Source organism: Papaver somniferum, chromosome 5, assembly GCF_003573695.1.
Source record: "Papaver somniferum cultivar HN1 chromosome 5, ASM357369v1, whole genome shotgun sequence".
Lineage (NCBI taxonomy): Eukaryota > Viridiplantae > Streptophyta > Magnoliopsida > Ranunculales > Papaveraceae > Papaver > Papaver somniferum.
In genome coordinates, this window is record NC_039362.1 from 37,959,594 (window position 1) to 37,984,842 (window position 25,249).

The 25,249-nt window shown below is 37.7% G+C and overlaps 2 protein-coding genes across 2 annotated transcripts; one reads left to right on the forward strand and one right to left on the reverse strand.

The window, feature by feature from the left end:
• The first annotated feature begins 13,461 nt into the window (after window positions 1–13,461).
• Window positions 13,462–14,257, forward strand: LOC113277371 (glutaredoxin-C5-like). Its single transcript, XM_026526488.1, has one exon. The coding sequence runs from the start codon at window positions 13,552–13,554 to the stop codon at window positions 13,957–13,959; it is 408 nt and encodes a 135-aa protein (XP_026382273.1). The 5' UTR covers window positions 13,462–13,551; the 3' UTR covers window positions 13,960–14,257.
• Window positions 14,258–21,503: 7,246 nt separating this feature from the next.
• On the reverse strand, window positions 21,504–24,533 carry LOC113277372 (RNA pseudouridine synthase 7-like). Its single transcript, XM_026526489.1, has 10 exons — window positions 24,374–24,533; window positions 24,230–24,273; window positions 24,073–24,150; window positions 23,786–23,974; window positions 23,454–23,532; window positions 23,160–23,242; window positions 22,783–22,848; window positions 22,305–22,472; window positions 21,941–22,176; window positions 21,504–21,724 (listed from the first exon to the last, which is right to left on the reverse strand). The coding sequence occupies exons 1-10, from the start codon at window positions 24,525–24,527 to the stop codon at window positions 21,622–21,624; spliced, it is 1,200 nt and encodes a 399-aa protein (XP_026382274.1). The 5' UTR covers window positions 24,528–24,533; the 3' UTR covers window positions 21,504–21,621.
• Window positions 24,534–25,249: the final 716 nt, after the last annotated feature.

The window sequence follows — 25,249 nt, forward strand, 5'->3', positions numbered from 1 at the left end:
GGGGGGGGGGGGGGGGGGGTGAAGACAGAGCGGTTTAGGAGGATGCAGTGAAAAACATAAGGAGTTGTAGAAAAAATTCTGCTGGTGCAGGCAAGAAGAAGACGAAGAACACATTGCTGCCTAAGTCATTCACGAGCTGAAACAGTGTGTCGCAGAAACTGTTGTTTTCTGCAATGGTGGATAAATATTTTCAGCGACCGGAGTTTACTTTTCTGCAATTGTTCCTTTGTAAAAGTTAATTTGTAACGCCTATGAAGCGTTCCAGTTTAACTGTGTATTATTTATCTTTATTTTCACCTTTGTAAACACTTTTTAAGCCATGAGTAAATCTTTCGAGAGTGTTTTCGACATGAGGAGCTAAACCCCAACACAGGGATGACGGAAGAATCCATATTTCTTGCTTGTGGTAATTATATTTAATTCTTTTATGACTTTTTGCATTGGTTTTTAATCAATTTATGATTTTTATTGAATGATTGTGATTTCAATTGATGGGACATGCTTAGTTTAAGAATTTTGATGTCCCATGCTTTCAATTTATAGTCATTAGTTGTGAAAATCTACTTTGGCAAATATATTTTATTACTCCCTCCGTTTCACAAAGACAGTCCGCTTTGACTTTCTCAAAATATTAAGGAGACCATATTATTTTACTTGACTACCCTTAGTTACTTACCTATTTTTTAATAAAAATGCTAGCAATAAAGACAATCCAAAATTGTTGTGAGAATTATAAATACGAAATATAAAAGGAAAATTTAAAAGATATCGAATTTATGAAGTATAAACTTTATAAGGAATTTAATTTTTAGAGTTAAATGTATATTTCCTTAAAAGGAACAAAGGATATATTTGTTTCCTCAATTATACTAATTTCTTTAATATTTTAGATTGGGTCACGTTAAAAATGGATTTATGATTATAAAGAATTCAAGGGTATATTAGAGAGTTCATTGAAAAAGTATGACTATAAACAGAAGCTGGACACAATTTTGAAACTGACGAAAAAGGAATAGAGGACGGTCTTTCAGAAACAGATGGAGTATTATTTGAGCTATAATTGTCTAAAATAAATACATGAATCACATGAATAAAAAATTTGGTGGAATCCCGAGTCCCAGTCTTCCGAAATATTGTTATCGACCTTTGCATATTTTCTAGAATTTGAAATTAGGTTTAGAACCAAATTTTCACAAGTTCGAGCGAACGATAGTTTACCATCACTTTACAACAACAATCAAAACCACATCAATTTTTGGCATCGCCGATGCAGACTTGTTTTTAGGTTTAGGATTTTAGATTTATTTTTAGGTTTTGTTTCTTTTAAGGTTTTTCTTATTATGTTTTATTTTACGTTTTTGGAAATTTCTCTTTTGTTACAGGTTCTAGAACGAAAGCGAAAAGAAGTTGAGCAAAGATTTTGGTGATTAAAGACTTACAGTCAAAGAAAAAGCGAAAAGAACGAAAAAAATGAAGATTTTGGTGATTAAGATTTTGTAACCTTTTAAAAACAATATTAGGGTATGCTATCAGTTGTTATAATTTGTCTTTTTAGTTTTGGACTATCTCTTTTTGGGGATTTTTGGACATTATTTTTATTTTTAAAAGCTCTAAGGAAGGGTTAAAATTATATATAAATTCCTGCAGGGAAGGAGGGCAATTACGATACTGTCTTTGCACCTTGGGTTCGTACACTGACATAGGAGTCAGTGGCCCGAGTCGACTACAATTGGTTCATCTCCCGTCTAGTACGGGAGGTAAGACTCTAGCCACCCACGAATCATCAGTCAGTGGGTTTACTGGATTCCTTTGTATGCTTATATATTAAGGACTTAATATGGAATTTAATTTCTAGTAAAGGGCAAGGTCTGACCATACAAGATAATGATTCGGATTTCACCACCATTCTCTTATTTCCCGCCTTAGGAAAACGATCCCAACGCGAACCTAAGTCTTAAAATTTTGACTAGAACGAGACCAATAATAAAGTGACGAGCTTATAGGAAAGTCGTTCAAAAGGACTATATGGGTATTTTGTTAGCCTAACTCAAAGTTCAGGAAAATTAATGTAAGTTGGTTAGAGCCGCCCTGTAACCCAAGGAAGCGTTGCCACAGTGGTATGGGTATTCAAGCTCTGTAAAGCTTCTTCTGATTCTCTTCGATTTACTTTATTTGGATCGTCCTACGAGGTTTGCTAAAATTGTACCTAGTTGCCTCTTTGATGAATGAAAGCTAGTCTAGGAACAATCTAAGTGGAGTCATCATGTTTTTTGTTTACAAGAAATCAGTAGGTTTGATTTGGTTGAGTCGGCCTTGTTTTGTGATTTCTTAGAATCCCCTTCCGATTCAGAAAATTTTATTGTATGCCAGAACATAAAAGGAACACTCTAGGTCGTTTTATTAGTGTGAAACCTAGTAGTTCTATTTTAGGAAACAAGGATCTCGAATACCTTAATCTAAAAAGCCCTGTTTTTGGAAAATTCAGTTTTGAACGTTTGTCTATTAGTGCCCTTAGTGCTCCGAGTGAGCCAGAAATGGCGACTTTAAGAACTTTATTGAATGCTACTAGGACTAGTCGTCTATCAACTATCAGGTTAGCTGACACTGAAGAGAAATATGATTTTAAACTTGACACCATGCAGATGCTACCATTATTTTATGGAAAATAAAATAAAACCCCTTATTTCCATGTTAGGGATTTTGAGGAAATCCGTATTAAGATCAGAATCAAAGACCTAGATGACGAAGCATTCAAGCTTAGGCTATTTCCGTTTTTCCTGAGAGATAAATCCAAATTTTGGCTATATAGTTTGACTTATGAGTCAGTTTCAACATATGAACAACTTACATCTGCCTTTTCTAATTCTTAGGCACAAAACATCATCTATTAGGACGCAAATATGCACATTTGCGCAACAAGAGGGAGAATCTTTACATAGCTAGGTACTTGCAAAGGTTCAATGATTTACTGCCATAATATCCTCATCACGGCTTAGAAAAGGTACAATTAGTTCAGATTTTTTATGAGGGTTTAGATTATCCAGCAACAATTATGGTTGATTCTTTGTGTACAGATGGGTTTGAAAATAAGACTGTTGACCAAGCGATGAAATTTGTGAATAAAATCTCTGAAAAGGTGCAACAATGGGAAAATATTAGGGACTCCAGAAAACAATTCTTCTAGGCAGAGGAAACGTTAATAGGGTAGAAGAAAACTTTGGACCAGATGCCAAAATTGCAGCAATAGCTAAAAGGTTAGAATCTTTATAATCAAGTCAAAACAGTGATAGAAGAGAACCTTTTTGGGAAGGACTGACTTTTTAAGAGAAAGCACATGATCTTTACAATAACATTAAATTCGATAACCCTCAGATGGTTGACCCATATTCAGAAATCGTGGCGAAATCACCCGAACCTTTGATGGTGTAAGGGACCTAGTCAAGGTCAGTTTATTAATTTTTAATGCTCCCCCATGTTTTGTCTATACTAAGAATCCTTCAGGTCAAGCACAGTTTTAGAACCCTTCATATAAGAAGATCATCGGTTTAGAGGAGTCTCTTGCCTTGTTAACCCAACAAACTGCTAAGTGTCAAGAATCAGTTGCCCAAGGTTTAAAAGACAATAAAAAGATGTCCCAAGATAAATCTCAGGCTATTACCGAGTTAAAAAACTAGGTTAATAAGATGAATGAGTCACTAGAAAAAAAAGGTAAGTTCCCTAGTCCACCAATACCCAACCCTAGAGGAGTACATGAAAAATATTTTGAGAAAACATCAAGCCATGTGAATTTGATAACAACCCTTAGGAGCGGTAAAATAGTAGACAATAAGGTAGCCATGCCTAATAGTTGACATACTGCAGATCCACCTTCTAGTTCCCAAGAGGAGCCACTAGTTGAAGATAATGACAAAGTTTCTAGTGATGCCAATGCGGTTCCTGATAAGTCTCATTTTGTGCCCAGAGTCCCGTATCCGTAGTTGTTTGTTCCAACAAAGAAGGAGTCGACTTTCAATGAAATAATGGAGATATTTAGGAAGGTGAACATTAACTTCCCGTTATTAGAAGAAATTAGGCAAATGCATGCCTATGCCACGTTCCTTAAAGATATTTGTACATGAAAGCGTAAGCTTAATGTCCATAAGAAATCCTTTTTATCTGGTCACAGTTCAATTCTTCTGAACCAAAAAACCCCTAAGTATAACGACCCTGGATGCCTCACATATCTTGTATGATTGATAATCATTTAGTTGATAAGGCATTGCTTGGCTTAGGAGCTAGCGTTAACTTACTCACGTATCATGTGTACAACCAATTAGGTCCTGGTAAGTCAAAACCGACTAAAATGACATTGCAATTAGATGATAGGTCTGTCAAAGTTCCTCGTGGTTTCATAGAGGATATTCTGATTGAGGTTGATAGGTTTATCTATCCAGTGGACTTTGTTGTTCTAGATACCCATCCTGTTCAGGATCCTAGTGCTCAAATACCGGTGATTCTAGGTCGTCCATCTTTAGCCACGTCTAATATTGTCATCAACTGTTGAACCAGACTTATGAACATATCCTTTGGTAATATGACCATTAAGCTAAATAACTTTAATGTTACTAGAAAAACTTTTGAAGATTTAGAGGAAGTGAATATGATTAGCACTTTAGTTCAGGCTCTAGTTCAGGACAATTGGGATGTGTTTATGGGTGAAAATTGTTTCTACTGGTTTTGGTAAATTTGCATGTGTGAATGAGAAACGAATCTAAACCCTAAAAAAATGCACTGCATGGGAGTGCTTTTGATTCGAGAGATCAATCTATACAATTCTGGCCTAAACCAAGAAATGGTCGTTCCAGACTTGCTTCGGTCACAAAGTGAAGGAGATGGGGTTGATCTTAGGGAGGGAAGCGAAGAAGGTGTTGAGATTGTGAAGGTGTTGGATATTTATGACTTGTATCAGAATGATGAACTGGCTTGCACAATGAAAGCTATCAGTTCTAAGTGTTTTCTGGATACTATGACAACACTTGGTTTCTCTGTCTGTGTTGTTTGGAAATAGGTGAAGGACCTATTTATACAAGTCATTGAGCGCAAACCCTCATCTCGTAGGAAGTGGAGGAAGTTGACTGATGGAGTAGTGGGGTCGTGTAGGTGATTACATGATCACGTCTTGGCCCACTTCCCTCATCACCTTAACCGTCCATGCCTCCTGACACGTTCTTGTAAATGGGCGTGTTGCACGCCGCACGCTGTAAACCGCCAGACCAATACTCCAGTAAGTATCCCCCGGTTTGTGACATGCTTGATGTCTCGAATGAGTGGATCGTGGGACCCACAGGAAATAGAATACGGTGCTAAGTTAAATAACTAAGTTATTTAAGAAATTGATATTCATGAAATATCGTGTATGCTCGATGCATGTAATGCATTGAAAACAATCAATATGTATGAAGCATCGTTGTTTTAACGCTTAATGGAGTAAGTCGCGGATTAAGCGTCTTAAAATAGAAGCATGTTTAAACATCTTCAAGCGATCGTTCGAAGGCTGTATAGGCGGGCCATTCCTTGGCCGATCACTCCCTATGGTAGAGTGTCGTACGGTCACCAAGGTGCCTCATTGGCTGTTTAACTCTTAGCTTAGGTTGTCTGACCAAGCTGGAAAAGTTGGACAGACGAGATGATCTACGACACATATTTGCGACCGTTGATGGATTTTTAGGGTTTTAAAGAGGTGCGCAAACATCACTCTTTAGCTTGACCGAAATCAAGCATGTACAACGTTTTTGGTGGGACTGACCGGGCATGCGTGTCGACGGCCTGCCGGTGTGCATGTCCGTACCACTTTGTCTCATGAAGGTGCGATCTAGGCCACTCAAGTCGACTGGCAAAGATGAGTGGCCGTGATCGATTTGCGATAGAAATCCTTTGCCGCAAAGGATTTGGGAACCGCGTGATATGCCTCCTTTGGGCGTACGTTTCGAGGCGCTCGGCCGTGGTTGGCCTAGGCCGATTGGTCACACGCATAGATGGGCCCACGGTGATCACATTGATACTCTTGATACCTCTTAAGTCTATATCTACACCCTCAGTTTAGGCTGACGAAGATGGATGGACGCGATCGAACTGCGACAGTTATGCAGCGCCGCAAACCCTAATTAGGGTTTTAACACGGTCACGCACGTGTGACGTTGGCTAAGCGGTTTGGCAGGCTATGCTTATACTTTGAGGAGACCGACGCCGACGTTGGGCCGACGGTGAACACATGTGTACCTGTCCGATGGTCCTAGGAGCGATCTAAGCCATCCAAATATGTCGGCTAAGTTGGACGGTTGAGATCAATTTAAGACGATAGTGTTGACCCTCGAAAAGCCTCACGCCCATCGTGTTTTGGGAAAACGTTCATGGCTCTATGGCCATGTCATGAGCAAGCCGATCAGGTAAGGACAAAGTGGGCCCGCCAATGTGTGCATTGACGCTTCAATGATCATTCGCGGGATGATCTAAGCCGTCCAACCAGGATGGTGAAGTTGGACCGTCGTGATGATTTTAAGACTGCCTTGAACAGTCTAAGCTCGTCGAGATTCTTCCAAAGCAGTGCAACCACACTATTTTAGGGCTGTCGTTTGACGTGCTGGGAGGAGTTCGTGTGATGTTCGACCGGCTAGGGCATAAACGGGCCCTCCGGTGGTCATCACGATGATCGCCTACTCTTGCCAGGGTTTGGCTAGGCTTGTTAAATTTCGCGGCCAACTTATGTGGCCGTGATCGTTTCTGAGACTGATATGGACAATCCATATTTTCCTTAAGGAAATAAAATGCATTCGATCGAGCTGAAAGTGCATCGGCTCGAAATTCTCTTTGTCAGAGAGTAGCATGTACGGGTATTTTGTGCATGTCTCAAAATTGGCACTTGGAGATTCATGTTACTCTGCTGAGAGTAAACACTCAGTCGTCATGTCATGCTAATAATGAGAGCTCGGCTAGGAACAGCACAGGAAACGCTGGGCTAACCATGCATTAATTAATAATGTTAAAACTCACAGAAAATTTGGGATTGTTGCTACATGCACCATTCTGGGTGAATTTTGTGTATTTATCGAATTGCTTCGAATAAATAAAGCGAAGAAGTATTCATCACTCATCAAACGACTTTACCCTTTGCAGGATGTCAACACATTAAAAATTAGTTTTACAATTTTAGCCCTGAATTAAAATTCACCATCAATAGGATGACACTTTATTTGGTGATTTTTTAGATGAATTTAATGAGACAATTCTCTTAGGTGAAATATGTGACCAGACTCTAGAATTAGAAGAAGCTTTCGAGTATTTTAAAGACTCTGAAGACCGTGAAATTCAAGCAATAATTTTAGGACTTTCCGAAAGTAATGATTACCCTATGCTTGGGGGTAGTGATCTAGAAGACACTTTTCAGACTCTAAAGGTCCGGAAATTCAAGCAATATTTAGAGGTATTTCAGAGAGTAGTGATTACCCAAAATTTGGGGGTAGTGATGGTTCTTGTGATCGTAAAGTATCCCTATTTGAAGTCCCTAACTTGGAATTCGAGCTTTATACGTCTGAGGTATTACTTGAGTCTATTCAGACTCTACAACTCGATCCTCCTGATACTGTCCATGAGGAGATCCAAAAATTAGAGACGTGTTTTTCGGGTGAATCTGTTTATCGAGACGCTTATATGAAGCCCAAGTTGGCGCCCCAGATAAATCATGTTGTCTTACAAGAAATTTTAGATCAGATTGTGCTCCATCTGTTTATTTTACTGATATAGTTGTGTCAATTTTATTGGTTTTGATGACCTACAGTTGTTTCGACTATTGGTATATGATTTCAAAGAACTTCTACTAACCAATGTAATAATCTTCTTTATATAAAAAAAATGTCGAAAAAAAATGTCGAGAGCGGTAGCGAGTAACTAATCTTCCCCCCCCCAAAAAAAAAAAAGTGAAGCAGTAACTATAACAAGCACCAGAAGCAAGGGTGGACAACTTGAAATTGCTCGTTAAAGTTTTTTTACCACACGCAATAACTATAACAAGCACCAATAGCAAGGCTGCACAACTTAGAAATTGGTCGCTAATTTTTTTTTACCACACCGTGACTTCATCAGTCAAATCTTGTAACGGGACCCAGGCAGGAGACTGGCTACTATACCAGAAAAGTAACGAAAAAGGAGAGACAAAAAAGCTATATCAAGACAAGGAACAGCACCCCAAGGTTGGAATCTCGGAAGAAGTAGAAAGATGGCAAAACCGAAAGCGACAAACTGCTGACGAAAGAAACTCTAGACACAGAGAGATGGATGATGGATAGTAAAATAAAGCAGTCAACTCAATTCCCACGTCACCAACAATATGTGACGATATTAATACCTTTTTTCTTGTCTATTTTTACGGCGTAAATTTAAGTTGTTTTTTTAAGAAAAAGTGATCTTGCTATGATGGTGATTTGAAGGAGTAGGGAAGGAAGTGGTGGTGGTGGTGATTTTGAATTGATAATGAGTTGGTTTCGTGGCAAACATGGGTCAGAAAGCAGGACAGTTTATACTTGCATTTGCCATCGGTGTGTCACTGTTGCGCTGATCCAGAAATCTTTTGTTTGAGTTTTGACTCTACATTTGTCCTCAACACTCTCTCTCACACACACTCTAGTCTAAGTATTTTCCTCACACGTCAAACCACAAAACAACCACAAGCAAACAACAAACACTAGTAGCTCGGACTAGTACTGGTATATTCCTATACTGCAAAGAAAACCTTGATGCTTACTTATCGACGGAATCCGCCGTTTCAAATTCGTACAAAACCTAACATCGCCGCCTACCCACTCTACTTGGCGTGGTGTTTGCTAATCAGCTTCTGTCTCTCTCTCGTTACATTTTTTTTTACCTGTTTTATGTAAAACGTACACCCTTACTCGGTGCTTTTTATGGAGAGCTTCTTTTACTTTTCAGTTTTTGCTTCTATGTGTGACCCAAGGAGAGTGTGAGTCATATTTAGAGTGAGTCGGATGGGAATGAATGATATTTAAAAACTTGTTATCGAAGTATGCAACATGGCCCAAAACTAACTAGTTTATGGCTTTAGTTTATGCAAGTGAGATTCAATGACATGATTTTGCTATTCATCCACATAGATATCACATTTCTAAAGAAAATATCAATTATGATCGATCATGCACGAGTACGACCTCCGAAAAAACATTGTCCTCGTTCATATAAGTACTTCGGTGTTTATGGTCGCAAGTACTTGGGCACCCAGACCTCCGTTAAATATATCTCTGTTTTTTTAATTTGAAGCATACATATACAATCTGACGATATTGCATATTACAATTAAACATAACTAATTATATCATCATCATTGAGAGAGAGAGATTAGAATCCCACTTGGGTAGAGACAAATCGGTTAATTAGGAGTACTGGAGTGGAGTTGTAGAGACAAAGCAGAGAGAAATAAATTGAGAGAGGGAGTGATGAAAGAAATCTTATGTTAAGGTAAACACGCTATCACACATTGTCAATTCTCACCTGCATCATCAGTTATGTATATGCGGCCCAATGTTGAAACATGCATGACAAAATAACATCACTCTCCCAAACATCATCATTATGTTTTCTTGCATTTTCATCTCTCTATAGTCTAGTCTACCTAGTTATGAATCACAGTTGTCCAAGGCTTAAGAGTAAATTAGTTGAACAAAACCAAAATTCTTCGTGCGTCAGAGATCATCATCATCCCCATATCTTAATTATAAATTAATTCCGCCTAACAGGAAAGATTTACATGTTAATAGATAATTAACTTGGGCTTTTTACATGTTAATAGATAAACCCAAATTGAAATCCAGAAACCCTAACTCTCAATTTGGGAAGAACATCATTCTCATCTTCAAATTCAAAACCCGACTTACTGCTTCTAATAAAAACTTCAACCTTCTCTTAATTAGTGACAAACCCACCTCCAATTAGCCTTCTAAACCCTCGATTCCACCTTCCCTGACTTCTCTAGTAAACCCTAATTTCTTCAATTCCTCAACCCCATCATCTATTGGACAATCACCCTCTTGTTATTCAATTCCTCAACCCATCATCTATCAGCAACTCAATAAACCTAAGAATTTATCTCTAGAAATATTGCAGAAGAAAGAAAACGGAAGGAGAAGAAAACAAAGAAGAAGAAGATAAGAAGAAGAAGAATGAATGAGATCGAGTTTATCTCGACTGGTTTCAGATACTCATGTCGTCACTATCATGGTCGTTCAATTAATCCTCGAGATGTCGTCTTAGTTAGATTAGGCTGTCAGATAGCAACACGTGGACATCTTATCTAGTGTGACTGACACACACGTGTGAAGGACATTTCAGTAATCTTACCACATGTATGAGATCTCCCTATATGATATTTTGGCGAGATATTGACAAGTCAACGCGATAAATTGACCGAGATGGTTAAAGTGGATGGAATCCGTTTAACTTTCCTAATTTTGCAAGAAATAAAAAAAGTGGCCTAGAAATGAAAGTGAGGGTCCAGACCAGGCCTACTTCTGCATATAATCCAATTAACTTTTTTTTATTTTTAACCTTATGGTGTTTGTGCATTTTAGGTGAAGTTCAGTAAAATGGGAGTTTACTTGGAGCTTAGGGTTGATGTTTTACCACTTTTTTTTACCATTTATTTCGATCGAACAATTTTTCGGTATGACTATCGGACTATCCCATCCGATAAATGATACTTACTCATCTGTATACTGATTAGTTACGTAATTAAGATACAACTTTGTTAAACTTGCCCTTAAAAATTCAGAGACATTTAGCCTTCAGGTAAAAAAAAACACAGTAAACCTATTGAGAATAGCAATACCACTAAGAATACTTCTAAGCCTACCTGAATGTTTCCCCAAAGAAATACTTTAAAAATCAATGTGGATGCAACTTGGGTATCTGAAAGTTTTCCATCCAGTTTTGTTATAATTACAAGGAATGATGCAAGGTCTTTCACAAGGTTCAAGCCCACAAGAAGCAGAAGTTATAGGTATTCTCCAGTCAGCAGTTTGGGCAAAAGAGAAGAAGCTCAAGAATTTTAGTATCGAGGGAGATTGTGAAAACTTATTCAACTATCTACAAGGAAAAAATTCAGACACTTCTTAGCGCAATAAAGCTATTTTGGATGAAGCAAATAGGATTGCGAGACAATGTACCAACTTTCTGGGTTTTCACTTTGTTCACAGATCAGGAAATATGACTGCTGATACTTTAGCTAAGTTCGCCAAAACTTTTAATTCAGTTTTAGATTGGGAGACTATTCCTCCAACTTGTATTCAGCATAACTTATCAGTAGATAAATCTAATACTAGGAGGGACAGCTAAACCCCATATTAGATGGCTCTACTGATTTTGTGTCACGGACTCATTTAGAGCCCTAGTTTTTAATAAAACACCTTGTTTACAAAAGAAAAAAAAAATGAAAGAAAGATATTCTTGGTCATGGTGTTGGATGATAAAAAAAAAGAAAAAGAGAAAGAATAAAAATAATGTTAGTATGATGCACGCACAAATGACCAAGGAGATTAAGGCTCCGGGCAGAGGTGTAAAATGTATTGGCCCAACACAGCCCAGCTCACGAAATCACGTGCTTAGTGTGTTACATGTTGTATTGTTCCATAAGTTCAGACATGCTGTGTTGTGTCGTGTTAATGACAAGTTGTGATGTTCCTGCTGTACCGTGTTGTGCTAACACATTTATTTCGTGTTTTTCAAAGTAAATATTTTTAAGGTATAATTAGTCTACGTATTATTATAGAAATAAATCAGCATAATGAAAATAAAATGTCAAAAACTGGCTAAAATTAAAAAAAATAATTGGGAAATGTGCATGAAATATAATGTATTATACTATTGTGTAATATTTTATACATGTTTTGACATGTTATCTTCACGTGTTGTTGTACTGTTGTGCCGCGTGCTTACACATGCTACATGTTATGCCGTGTTGATGTGTATATTTGTCTGGCACATCATTTTATTTTATTTTCCACAAAGAGCATCTTATCAGAAAGGCAAGAAAAAAGAATGAGGGGACTAGGCCAATACCTCAAAAGACAAGAGAAAGAGACAACAAATGAAATCGGAAACACGAAAAAACAAGATACAAATTATCTTTGTTGGCACGTCACATTAAGCTAACATGATGCGTATGTGCCGTGACAGATCACGTGTTGGGATGTGTTATGCTCGAATTCTAGCGTCCTGAGTTATGCCATAAACATGGTGGCCTAGCCCAATTTACACCTCAAGCCCGGGTATTAGGGTTGTGCTATTGGAGACTCAACAATACCACACACAGCTATTGTTACACAGTTATTGGCATGCTTCTCTAGCAGCAGAAATGTTAACAGTATAGAAAACGACCCTGAGAGACAATAAGATCGGATAATATCGTTTTCCCTCTTCATCTACTCTCTCCACACTCTCTAGTCTCTCTAGCTAGACTCTGTGTCCTCTAGTGTGGCGTAGCATCTGATGGTAAGTACAATTATCAGAGATCAATGGCAGAACCGATAGGTAAAAGACTAAACCGTCATGGTCTGTTAAAGGAGTCTGTCTTATTACATATTCCTTTCTTCTTCTTCTTCTTCTTCTTCATCTATCTTATATCAACTTGTACCGGACTAATACACCCTCATGTTTGTTTGAACTTTGAATGGATAGAATAGATAGGCATCTTTTTTTTTTCTTTTATGTAAGTGGACAAATGTTGGATAATTTAGTGTACACTGGTTGATGCTCTACTTAGACATTGGATGGCTTAATACAATGGCCCTATCTTTATCCATTTCTATCTAAGTATATACTGATTCCTTGAGGTCCATAACATGCTCTACTAAGATGATAGAGTCGCAGTGTTCTTTGGTAATAACATTTTTTATATTTCTTTGACATATGAACCCGAAACGATATTTAGTTATTTGACGAATTAAAATGGAGAAAGAGTAACCAAGAACCGGTGCCAAATTGGAACACCTCTACCTCTATAGTAATAGTCTATTGCACATGCCAAGCAAGGATGGGGTAGTGTTTGTTAGGTTTTCCTTTTAAAGCACGTCGAACCGACAATAAGGACGGACACAGCCGTCTAATAACCCCAACAACTGTTAAAGCCTGCTCTCTTTGTCCCCAACGCCTGAACCAAACAAATTTAAATTTAAATCCCAAGTATTAATAGTAACATGTTTTTCCAGTTAAATCAAAAAATATTCTTTTTTTCTCTCGACTCCCCCAACAAACTAGATAAATAAACAAACCCTAAACTTTTTAAGACCTCGCCCCACTAAATCCCAGTCCACTTGAAAATAATAAACAAACACTCCCTTAATAGTAGTAACCCTTGACGTGTATTCTCTCTTTATAAATACTCACCTTGCTTCATTCTTCACACTCACCCTCCATCCCTTCACTGCTTTCTCTAGAAAACATACACTCTCTCTTTACTTTTTCTTTTCTCTGCCAGTCAGTTATTTCTTTTCTTTCATTTTTTGTGAGAAGATGCATTATCAAGCAGAATCATGGGGTTCATATCTGGCAACACCAAGGAGTAACAACAACATGAGTAACGGAGGAGGAGGAGGGATGGATGCATTTGAAAGGATTGAAAGACTTGCAAATGCAAGTGCTGTGGTCATCTTTTCAGTAAGTTCATGCTGTATGTGTCATGCTATTAAGAGATTATTCTGTGGTATGGGTGTGAATCCAACTGTTTATGAACTAGATGAAGATCCAAGAACAGGTAAAGATATTGAGAAAGCTTTGATGAGTTTGTTAGGCACTTCTTCTGCTGTTCCTGTGGTTTTTATCGGTGGTAAACTTATTGGTGCCATGGATAGAGTTATGGCTTCTCATATTAATGGTACTCTTGTTCCTCAACTTAAAGAAGCTGGTGCTCTTTGGCTCTAGTCTAGATTCCAGGGTTTTATTTACAGTCCTGCTGAGAAAAACAAAGTAAGTTATTAGTAGATAGCTAGTGCATCAGAGATTAACAAAAATGAAAGAAGGGAGGAGATGGTTTAGTGTTTCTTTCTCCACCATTTTGGATACTTTATTTAGCTTAGTGTTGGTTCTTCTTTAAATTTCTAAGGTTCTGAGTCTGCTGGGGTTGTGGGATGTTTTTATCTTTTGATATTTGCAACAGAGAGATATGTAATTTGCTATCTATCCCTATACTCTGTATAGAAAAATTAACAAAAAAAAAATTGAAAAAAAAATCTTCATCTTTGTTTTTTGTTATGTTCTTTACAATCTGTTGTATGTGTATCTGTCTCATTATAATGCGTTTACAGTGTCGTTTCTTCAGTGTTGTGGTTCTTGTTTCTCAGAGTGACGCTGCTTAATTAGTTATGTGTAGAAAGAAAGGTACCTGTTTTTGTTTACGCCTATAAAATTTGCTAAGAATGTCGTTTCTCTCCGTTATTATAATAGTAATAATAATATCCGTACCGGATTATGAGTGGGGCCAATTCTAACGAGACCGTTGCGTCATCTTATTCAAAAGCAAACTTTTATTTTCCATGAGTGTACAACACTTTCTTTCGACATCATCGAGGGATCTTTCGTATGTTTTGAAATCCAACGGCTTTAAATCAAAGGTGGTTTGTACCCTCTTTATAACTGTGGTGTACAAACAAGTTGTGCCAGCGTGAGAAAGTAAATGAGGTTGTTGCTAGTGGTGGAATAGAGTGGGACCCATTTCACTCGCGTGAGGTTTGGATTCTCTTTTCACCGGTACACGTCACACACTAATCCGTACGGGGAAACCGTTTGCTCTCTCAACTGACAAATATATTCTTCTCTACTACTGTTCTGCCAAGTGTCACTGCAAAAACCAGCTTAAGGTTAGGATTCTCTGTAGGACCCACACAGATATTTCGGATTGAAACAAGAAAACAGAAGAGAGTGATCCAATCCGTAGATTTATAACGTCGGTAGATCAAGCCCACCTGGAGTATGAAATATTTTGAAGCTCAGTAAAAATAAAAGAAAAAAATAAAGGGCCAAAAATGAAACTTCTGAAAAGAGAGGAGTACTGAGATGAAATGGAGGGTTTACTGTTACAATGGGTATTCGGTCTAAATATGGCAACAAAAGAAAAAAGGAAAAGAAAAATGTAAATTTGAAATGAACAGAAGAAGTAATACTGTCATAAGCATTTGCTAGGTTTATGCTGTTGTCCTTGAGAGATTCTTCTCTTCGAAACAAGCAGGCCTTCTTTGGTCCTTCCGCTTCTTTGAAAGTGACTTCCTTGAATTTAAGTTTAATTTTTTTATTTTTTTTTGTGACAATCCTTGAATTACTAATTTAATGCAACCATTGGAGGAGGTACCTCTGTATCTTTCTTTATATACATCATGCAGCTCGCAACTCTCAAGTGATCAAAGGCGGATTTTAGCTGCAACAGACAGTGGTATATAGAGACACTGTAGTGTGTACAGTGGTTATATAAAATTGTTGGCAAGTAACATTATGTAATTAAGTGAATGTTCCTGCTTTTACGCTATTAATTTATCTTGCGTCAGGAGGATAAAAGTAGAAGAAATCTTGTTAAAATAAAGAACACTAGATAAAAACTGATTTACTCATACGGCTTTTCGGTGAAAGTTGGAGTTAAAAGAATTTTCCAGAAAAGTGTTTTGAGAATAGGGAGAAAAAGGCACAGTGGATCAAAGAGAATGTAGAACGGGGGGCAAAAAACATCTTCTTCTACTAATAAAGGCACCCCCACACCTCAAGGTGATACGAAGAATTCCATAAGAATAAAGAGAGATAGGTATGGCCCCCATTTCGCACACATGACTTAAGTGGCCTTAATGCCATGAAGTTTGTCGTTAAAAGGATTCCATTTCATCACCAACACATCATCAATACCCTTATACTTCATATAATTTGAAAGTCTTACCCTACAATGACGACTTTTACAACAAAGATGTTTCTTCAGGATATATATAGAATTCAATATATAGGTTACATGACAGACCCACATCTTGGTTCTTTTGGCCCTTTTGACGAGCCAAGAAACACAAGTTGCCACATACCTTTGGGGTACTTTGTTCATTTTTCTACTAGTTTTCTTTCATCCAGTGGCAATATCTAAGTTTAATTTTTTTTTTCTTTTCTTCCCCTACACTTTTGAAAAGGACAAATAATGAAGTGCTGAAGCTTTTACGTATTCTGCTTTGGTCATTCTTCCTATAAAGTCTCCAAGCCATAGGATGATGCTCGTCCTACTTGTCCCTTGTAGGAGGCTAAGAATACAACATTCAAGTAGAAGAAGAGAGAAAAGCATGGCTACCTAGGGCATTTATTTCTGTAATCCAAAAACTATGTGGGGGATGGGCCATCAAAGTATAACACTTGTGATCAAGACCGTGTGACATAAAATAAAGGATTGGTAATAAGAATCATAATTTTGGGCATATCAAAATCTTTCAAGGCATACTGAATGAAGACAAAAAAGGTTGTTGAATAGCAAAATCAGATAACCCCTTAACCCAAAAAAATTTTAATGATAAATCTGCCCTTTACGTATTAGTGTTAATAATCTTGATTAGTGATTAAATATTTTGTTTAGAGATTAAGATAATTTTTCAGAATTATAAGAGTTGTTTAGATGAAAAATATGAGGAAAAAAAATCAAAGTTTTGGTTTGGTTAAGAAGGAGAGAAAGAGAAGGAGAAAGTGAGAAAATTATAATTCTTGATTCAATGGAGGATGAGGAGGGTCATATATCATCTAAAAAACCTAGGAAAATACACATCAACTACACCAATGATTCCCAAATGGCTGATTTCTTAGATTATGAATCATGGTTCGGCGAAACAGGTTGAGGTTCGGCTCACATCTATGAGCCGAATCTACCAATTGATGAACGGTTCGGCTTACTGAATCTGTTTACTGCATGCGCCGAACCTATAATTTCCAATTCCCACCCTTTTGCTAGACACTAGTTCGGCTTATATGAAAGTTTCATAGTAAGCCGAACAACATCCTGAATCGCCCGGAATAGAATCATTACTAATTCGGCTTACATATCCAAATTCGTATGTGCCGAACATAATTTTTAAATTTCTGGCTTGAAATATTGTTACTGGTTCGGCACATATGGAGAATATCGTATCAGCCGAAACCTCTTATGTTCAAGGTTCGGCACATAATATGATTATCGTCTGAGCCGAACATGAATTTGTTAATTTTTGGGTTAAAATATTGTTCGCGGTTCGGCACATATTGAGGATATCGTATAATCCGAAACCTGTAAATGTTCATAGTTCGGCACATAATGTGATTATCGAATGCGCCGAACCTGAAGGACAAATGATTCGGCGTGTAACTAACATTAGAGGATAAGCCGAACTCTGTAAATTCGGCACATAACTGTTAAGCTATTCATTAAAACATGAAATTGACGGTGTCCATAACCCGATCCCAGCACCATTAAAAACAAAGTTCAGCACCTTAAAGCAAAGGTGTTTGCAACACCATAAAAGTGTACTTAAAACTTAAGAAAAAGTGTACCATAAAAGTGTACATAAAAGGGCATTTAACCACGACCCCTCTTCTTAGTTCCACGACCACCTCTTCTTCCACCTTGGTCTTCATCTTCCGACGCATCATTACCGGGTTGGACGGTAGCACCAACTTGGCTTGTACCTTCACCAACTTGTCGAGACCTCTTAGTGGTAGGCCTTTGTTCGGGTTCCTCGGGTCCTTGTCCTTTGTTGATGATTGCATCCCACTTGTCGATGAGGTATTTTTGTTCTTCCACGGTCATTGTTGTTTTGCAACCAAGTTTGGCCTTCATTTTCTTCAACATCTCCCTACCCGCGGCAACCTATTTTTCATTTGAGAACAACTTATAACCATGAGGTTGAAGATATTTTTACCATAACTAATATATGAAAACAGTATAAAGTGAAGTCATTCTTACCATAACCTTGAAAGCCTTGACTACATCTTCGGAAGTAGACTTGTTGGTGATCTTGATTGGCCTCGCCTTCCCCTTATCAGATATCTTTTGCCTTTTCTTATTGATAATGAAGGGATGAGAAATTTGGTTATACCAATCCATATAGCCTGGATCCTCTTCACATGGATCATCAAGTAAAGGTGTTAACTTGGACGCATCTAATGTGTGATTGTCTAAATTATTCCAAAACTCAACGGTGGGATCAGGATCATACTTTGGTTCCCAAGATGAAGTGGTGCTTTTAGTTCCCTTACCACTCTTTGGTAACAACCTGAGTTTCTCGTCAAACAAAGGAACCTTTTGGACACATCCTAATTGACGGAGTACTCGCCTAGGATCGTATATAACATAACCACCGGAATACCACAATGGCCCATGATACATACCTACCGGCATATCCTCATCTTCAACAACTTCATCTTCTTCATCTTCATTCTCATATGGTTGAAAAGCGACATCATCAACATCAAGACAGTCTAACGTCTCTCTCAAACTTGCCACCAACTTCTTTTTGTTCCTTTTCTTGGAGTCCTCGTACGCGTACCATGCTGCAGTTGGCTCAGTATCAACATAATCGACATCTTTCTCAAATACTTTGGCCAAGTTCAAAATTGGGAAATGGTCATATATCCACACCTGCATCGAAAGAACCACATTACAAAATCAAAGGAATTGAATTGATAGAAACAAGTTTTACTTGGAAACATCAAAGTAAGACTAAAGTTTGCAAACTCATAGAACTGTTCGGCTTATATGGATCAAGTATTATAAGCCGAACCAAGTAAGAAAAAACTTCGGCTTAAAAGGTTTTATGGTTATAAGCCGAACCATACTCTGAACTCCCAAAAGTTACCTGGAGCAAAGTGAAGTTCCCTCCGATGTTTGTACTTGTCAACCTAGACGCGGTGGCAAGTTGGTCCAGCAGGTAAGCGAGCGTAGCCGTTCCCCAAGCAAACTTGTTACAAGTTTCAAGATTCTTTACCAATTGGAGATAATTAGCATTTACCTTGTTTCCGGTAGTGTCGGGAAAGATGTCTCTACCAAGAGTATAAAGCAAGTAGGCAGTTCCGGTTTGCTTCACTTTGACGAGATCCATTATCAACAAACCTTGTGTGACTCTTTCTTTTGTGTTCTCAAACTCCCTTTTCAAGTTAGTCAACTTGATCTTCTTATTCTTCTTATTTCTGCCACCTGGTATGAAAACGGTATCGACATCTTTAACTGATCGACAAAACTCCAACTCAGTTTTCATTGAACCCCAACCAAGGCATTCCAGTTACAAATTGTATAGCTCATCCCAACTCATGTCATAAAAACCAGCATCCACACTTACACCCCTTGCTTTAAGACCTGTAATCTTACTAGCCTCATCAGGAGTGATTGACATCTCTCCAAAAGGTAATTGAAATGTGTAAGTTTCTGGACAAAAGCGCTCGATAAATGCAGAGGCCGACACACTATCATATTCCTTATGTCCATAATTGATAGCAGGCCATAAAGCACTGGCTTGTACGTAAGCAATCACCTCAGGAACCTCTTCATCAAGACTCCATTCCGCTGCCCTCTGGTGTCTCAATACTCGGACTGCACGGTTGTGATCAGGAGTCTCATAAATTCTCTTCGCCCAAGAATCGGCATAACCAATCAACACATTTCCTCCATCTTCCGGAAGACCATGAGGCAAACCATCTAATCGAGGTGTAATTACGTCATCTTCATCAGGAATGTGTAAACCAGTGATCCGTCGATCATCATCGTTCTTCTCTTTCTCGGGTTCTGCCACCTTCTTACCTTTCTTGTCTTTCTTGGGTTTTCCTTAGGGTTGTGTTTCTTGATGAACTTCTTGATTATCATAAACTTCTTCATCTTCAGCTATTCCTTCTTCTTGTCTTTCAATTCTTACTTCTTCTAAAGTTCCTCCTCTACCTCCCGCTCCCAATTTTTTCTTACCTCCTTCTCTAGGATCGGGAGTTTTAGAAGTAGAAGGTGTTACCTCCATCTTCTTCCTCTTTGTAGCTGCATTGGTCCTGACACAAGTATGAAAGTTATAAGAATAATTCGAACAACAAAGAGATTTGGAAAGCCAAAAACTTGTAAGAAAATAAGAAGGCTCGGCTTACCCGAAATAACACATATGAGTCGAATCATGTCTTGAAATTTTTATTAGCTTACACAGAGAGTGGATCGGCTCATACCACAAAACAATTATAAGCCGATCCCATATATTCGGCTCACAACCGATACCGTCGAATAAGCCGAATCTATGATTATGAACTCAAACATGTATTCGGCGCAAAACTAATACAACCATACAAGCCGATCCTAAGCACATGCAAAAATTCTGAAATTCAAACAACAATTATTCGGCACAAAACTAATACTACCATACAAGCCGATCCTACGCACATGCAAAATTATTAGCCGATCCTATATATTCGGCTCACAACCGATACCGTCGAATAAGCCGAGTCTATGATTATGAACTCAAACATGTATTCGGCGCAACATGATATCATATAAATAAGCCGATCCTACACACTAGTAAAATTTATGAAATTTTAACAATGATATTCGGCGCAACCCTAATACTATCGAATAAGCCGAATCTAGACTTATGAATTCAAACATTTATTCGGCACAAAACTAGTACTACCATATGAGACGATCCTATATACATGCAAAAATTCTGAAATTCAAACAACAATTATTCGGCACAAAACTAATACTACCATACAAGCCGATCCTACGCACATGCAAAATTTCTGAAATTCACAAAACATATTCGGCACAAAACTAACACCATCGAATAAGCCGATCCTAAATATAAGTCTCTGTGTCACCAAGTTTGGCTCAAAACGGATTTCAGATATACGCCGAGCCGTTCAAATGCACTTTCAGGATTCAGTTTCAAGAACAGCTCGGCGCACATCTAAGATTTGTTTTGCGCCGAACCATACCCTGTAACCGCCGCAGAAACATGATTTTGACGAATTAAATCAATCAAACCAATCAAAAACATCAAATACGAGATGGGTTTGTAAAACTAACCTTCTTATTCTCATTTGTGGAGTTGGTTCTTCTTCAATCTCTTCTTCCGGTTGATTTTGTGGTTGATTTTGAGTTTCTTCTTCACTCTCTAAATCTTCTTCTTCTTCAATGGGTTGTTCAATCGCTCGATTAGAACGAGATACTGGCTTACGGCGAACCATTATATAGATGAGTTTAATCGTCGACTAAATTTTCACGCATCGACGATTAAATTTCCGCGATGATACGATGAAAAAAAAAGGAAGAAGAAAGATTCGGCTGTTGTGGAGGAGGAAGAAGAAGGGGTTAGGGATATGAAACTGATTATAGGTTTTTGTATTAGAGATAGGGATAGATTAGTAGTAATTTAGAGAATTTAAGGGCATATAGGTAATTTAACCACCCCATAGGGTACCCCTTATAAGGTCACCCAAGTTAGGACTAGTCCTTTGTATGCCTTGAAAGTTTTAGGCATGCCCAAAATTGGTGTTCGGTAATAATTATTCAATTACATATAAATGGTTGAAAGAGAAACTACTATTCCATTTTCTGAGATACAGAAGTTTCTGAATTTAATTAAGTAAAGCCCAGTCAGGATATGGACACTCATATGCCCAACCAGGGGCTGAGTATTTTGCACAATGTAGCCATAAAGCCTCTTCGATTTCACCATATCTATCATAACAACACACACACAAAAAAAAAGTAAATAAAATTAAAATCAGTCTAAACGAATCTGTGCAGATCAAAGAAGTAAACTACTCATTTATCCAGGTAACAGAAAACAGACTTTTTCCAGTTCCACTTCAATTATTTCAGTGGTGGAAAAGAAATTGGCTCATCGACACAACTAATTTAGCTGATTTGTGAAACAGAACAGAAGTCTCTTACCCTTTAGGAGCTAAATCTGGGCAGTTGGTACACATTGGATCAATGCTGAAATCTTCACCAGATTTCTTTTCAACTAAATCTGAACTACTGTCAAGAGGTATATCAGATGTTGGGGAAGGCTCTCTATTGGCAGCTTTATTACCAGTTGCTTGACCAGGGCGAGGAGCGACATCTTTAGATAGATAGAGTACGTCATTGGCAATTGGATGACCCAAGTGTTGCAAATGTACACGTATCTGTGCAGAACTCAGTCACGCACACCAATGAGAATATTATTTAAAAGAAGTATGTCAATTTTAACACAAATAGATCCAATCTTCAATGTTAACATGCGAAATATTATGTTGGCTCAAATAACACTTACTTGATGAGTTCGACCAGTGACTGGTTCACATAACACGATGCTATGGGTTCCATTGGTACTCACTCTAGTAAACTTTGTACATGCAGACTTCCCCGCAGAGTTTGTATCAACCTCCGCAGTACTCCTCTGTTCTCGAGCATCATGGTCTACATTTGCACTCACAACTTGCTGGGAAAATACAAAAAGAACAGCAGGATATGATTCCCTCCCCATGTATATCAACTTTATGACTCTGTAAGCCGATTTCGTGTTACCCAAATTAACTAAATCCAACTCTGTATCCCACGACTACATGAGCCATGAGGATCAAATCATGCTTTTTAGCTGTAATTGGTGAAAGAGGAAGCATTGACTTACGTTATGTGGTTGCAGAAACCAGTTCAGTTTATTTATATAATACGACGATTAGAGCATTTAGATTATTCATAACCAAAAGGTTCAAACAAAACTTCATCCAAACAATACTCTAAGAGGATACCTGTTTCTCGGGGAAAACACCAACGACTCTTGCAATGTATTCCTTCCGCACCTCCCGAGCCATAATCTGAAATAATTGAAGCCTACTATATAACCGAAACATAAAAATAAATATGTTGCCTTAATATATGAACTCAGTTACTGTTGCCATTCACAAAAAATACATGAACAAACAAAAACCTTAAGCCCAAAACAAGAATTTTGAATTCCAAATAAGTATAATTTTAAGTCAGATACATCCAGTTCGCCCATGCACACAATTGGAATAATAAGCATGTGTATTGTAATGCACTGTGAAAAGGATCATAATGCCAAAAGTAACTCAACAATGCAGCATTTCAAAGTAAAATAAAGGAGTGTTAGCAGTAACAGGGTTACCTGTTGCCTAAGTTGATCTGCTTTAACAGCACTCCTGGCTATAATAAGGAGCCCAGAGACAAGGCGGTCTAGTCGATGCACCGCTGGAAAAAATCGCTAAGGAAAGGTAGGAATTCTAAATAATCACAGATGACCAGAAAGAGGGAAATAGAAAGCAAAAAAAAAAAAAGAAAAAAGAACAGCATCAAACGACACAAGAATCTCAAGGGATCTTAAGAAAGAAAGACATAATAGTTTCTCCATTAATAAGCAACAATTCTATCCATAAGCAGCTGCAACAGTTTGACTGGATACGAAATAAAGGTGCTAAGCCATGCTCCGCCTCAAGAATTCCCACAACAGTGTTCTTACGATACTGACCACATGGATGCACCTACATATCAATAGTAACAGTAATAGCAACGTAAAAAGACAATAAGTGGAAAAAATTATTCAAAACTTCAGCACACGTCCTAATTACAACGGCATTAACATTTGATATTCATACACTACAGTACTATTTCCGATTCTCGCTTTGTTTTATAAAAATTCCAATAGTTTGCAACTTCAAACCTATGAAACCCACACTTACAACTTAATTCACAATGTAAAGTATCAAAGGAAGCATCAAACTGTAGTTCACTGACCGGAATAGATGCTGGTTTGCATATGACAACAACATCGGGCTCTTCAAGTAAAATTGGGATATCCCATGCCATGACTGGTGGTTCATGCCTATGAAGGAAGTGAGTTATCTTCTGTGAATTTCGAACTATATAAGAAACATCAACCATTTTGCCATCCACTTTAATCCTTCCACATTTTACAGCACTAACCTAAGAAACCCAACACAATTAGCTCACAAAAACTAAAACCCAGTTAAATAACTCAAATGGCAATATCTTAAAACATAAAACAGTAAATATTATCTCACATAGTAATCGCGGGGTCTTCCTCTGAACTCATCAGTGAATAAATCAACTATAGTTTTCCCATTCCATCTTTTGTTAACCTAATTAACCAAAAACACAAACACATATCATGAGCACATAAATGTTTGGGGATTTCTGGGGGGTGGGGAAGGGTTTTACATGAGAGATGAACTCGAAGTAGTATGGTTTGACATGGCGCCTCCCTGCAGAAGAAATTTTCCCGCCATAAATCAAATGATTTTAAGAACTTGAGATAGAAATTCGTTAAATTGAAACTGAAATTTGTAAATTAAATCAAATTACCGTTGCGAAAGATGTAATCTTGCCGTTCTGGAGGGTTAGCTGGAGTTTGCCAAACAATCTTCTCAAAATCCATATTTGTTGTCTCTATCTCTTTTTCCGTTTCTGCTGATAATGCCTTTCTCTTGTTCATTCTGAGTGGACCGTCTTTGACCATGTAATATTTGAGAGTTGACAGTGATAGGAGTGTATTGGTCTATTTTAGAGTCTTAAACCCTAAAACTAGTGACGGGTTGAAGGGGTAAGTTTTTCTCTGATTTATCCTTTATTGTAACAAAACTAGTCATAAAAATCCAAAGTGACCAAACTTGTGATATAAAAATCCCACTCAAATGTTGGGATCAATTAAAAATCCGTCTTAAACAAAATTGATACAAAAAACCCAAATTTTTAAAAATTGATACAAAAACCCAAATTTCAAAATTGGTTTCGTCAAATTCTTTGATGTTTCATCAAATTTATGACGAAACCAAAATTGGTTTCACCAAATTCTTTGGGGTTTTTGTGTTATTTTTGTTTTGATGGGGTTTTTGTGTTACTTTTGTTTTGATGAGTTTTTTGTGGATGGATAGTGACACCTTTGGGATTATAACTCGCGAACCGTTATTTTAACAATCGAGTAAAAAGAGGAAAATTTATGATTATAGATAGAAAAATTTATGATTATAGACTAGATTTTGTGCCCGTGCTACGCACTGGGCATTTTTTTTCTTTCTTTTAACCATATTTTGGATTTGGTGTGATGTGACCTCGCCCCGTCTCGTCGTGCATTTTCGATTTGGAGTTGCGGGGCTTCTCCCCACCTCTTCGCGATACATTTTTGATTTGTTGTGGTCGGCTTTGCCTCGCCCTGTCCTAATGTATTTTTTATTAGGTGTG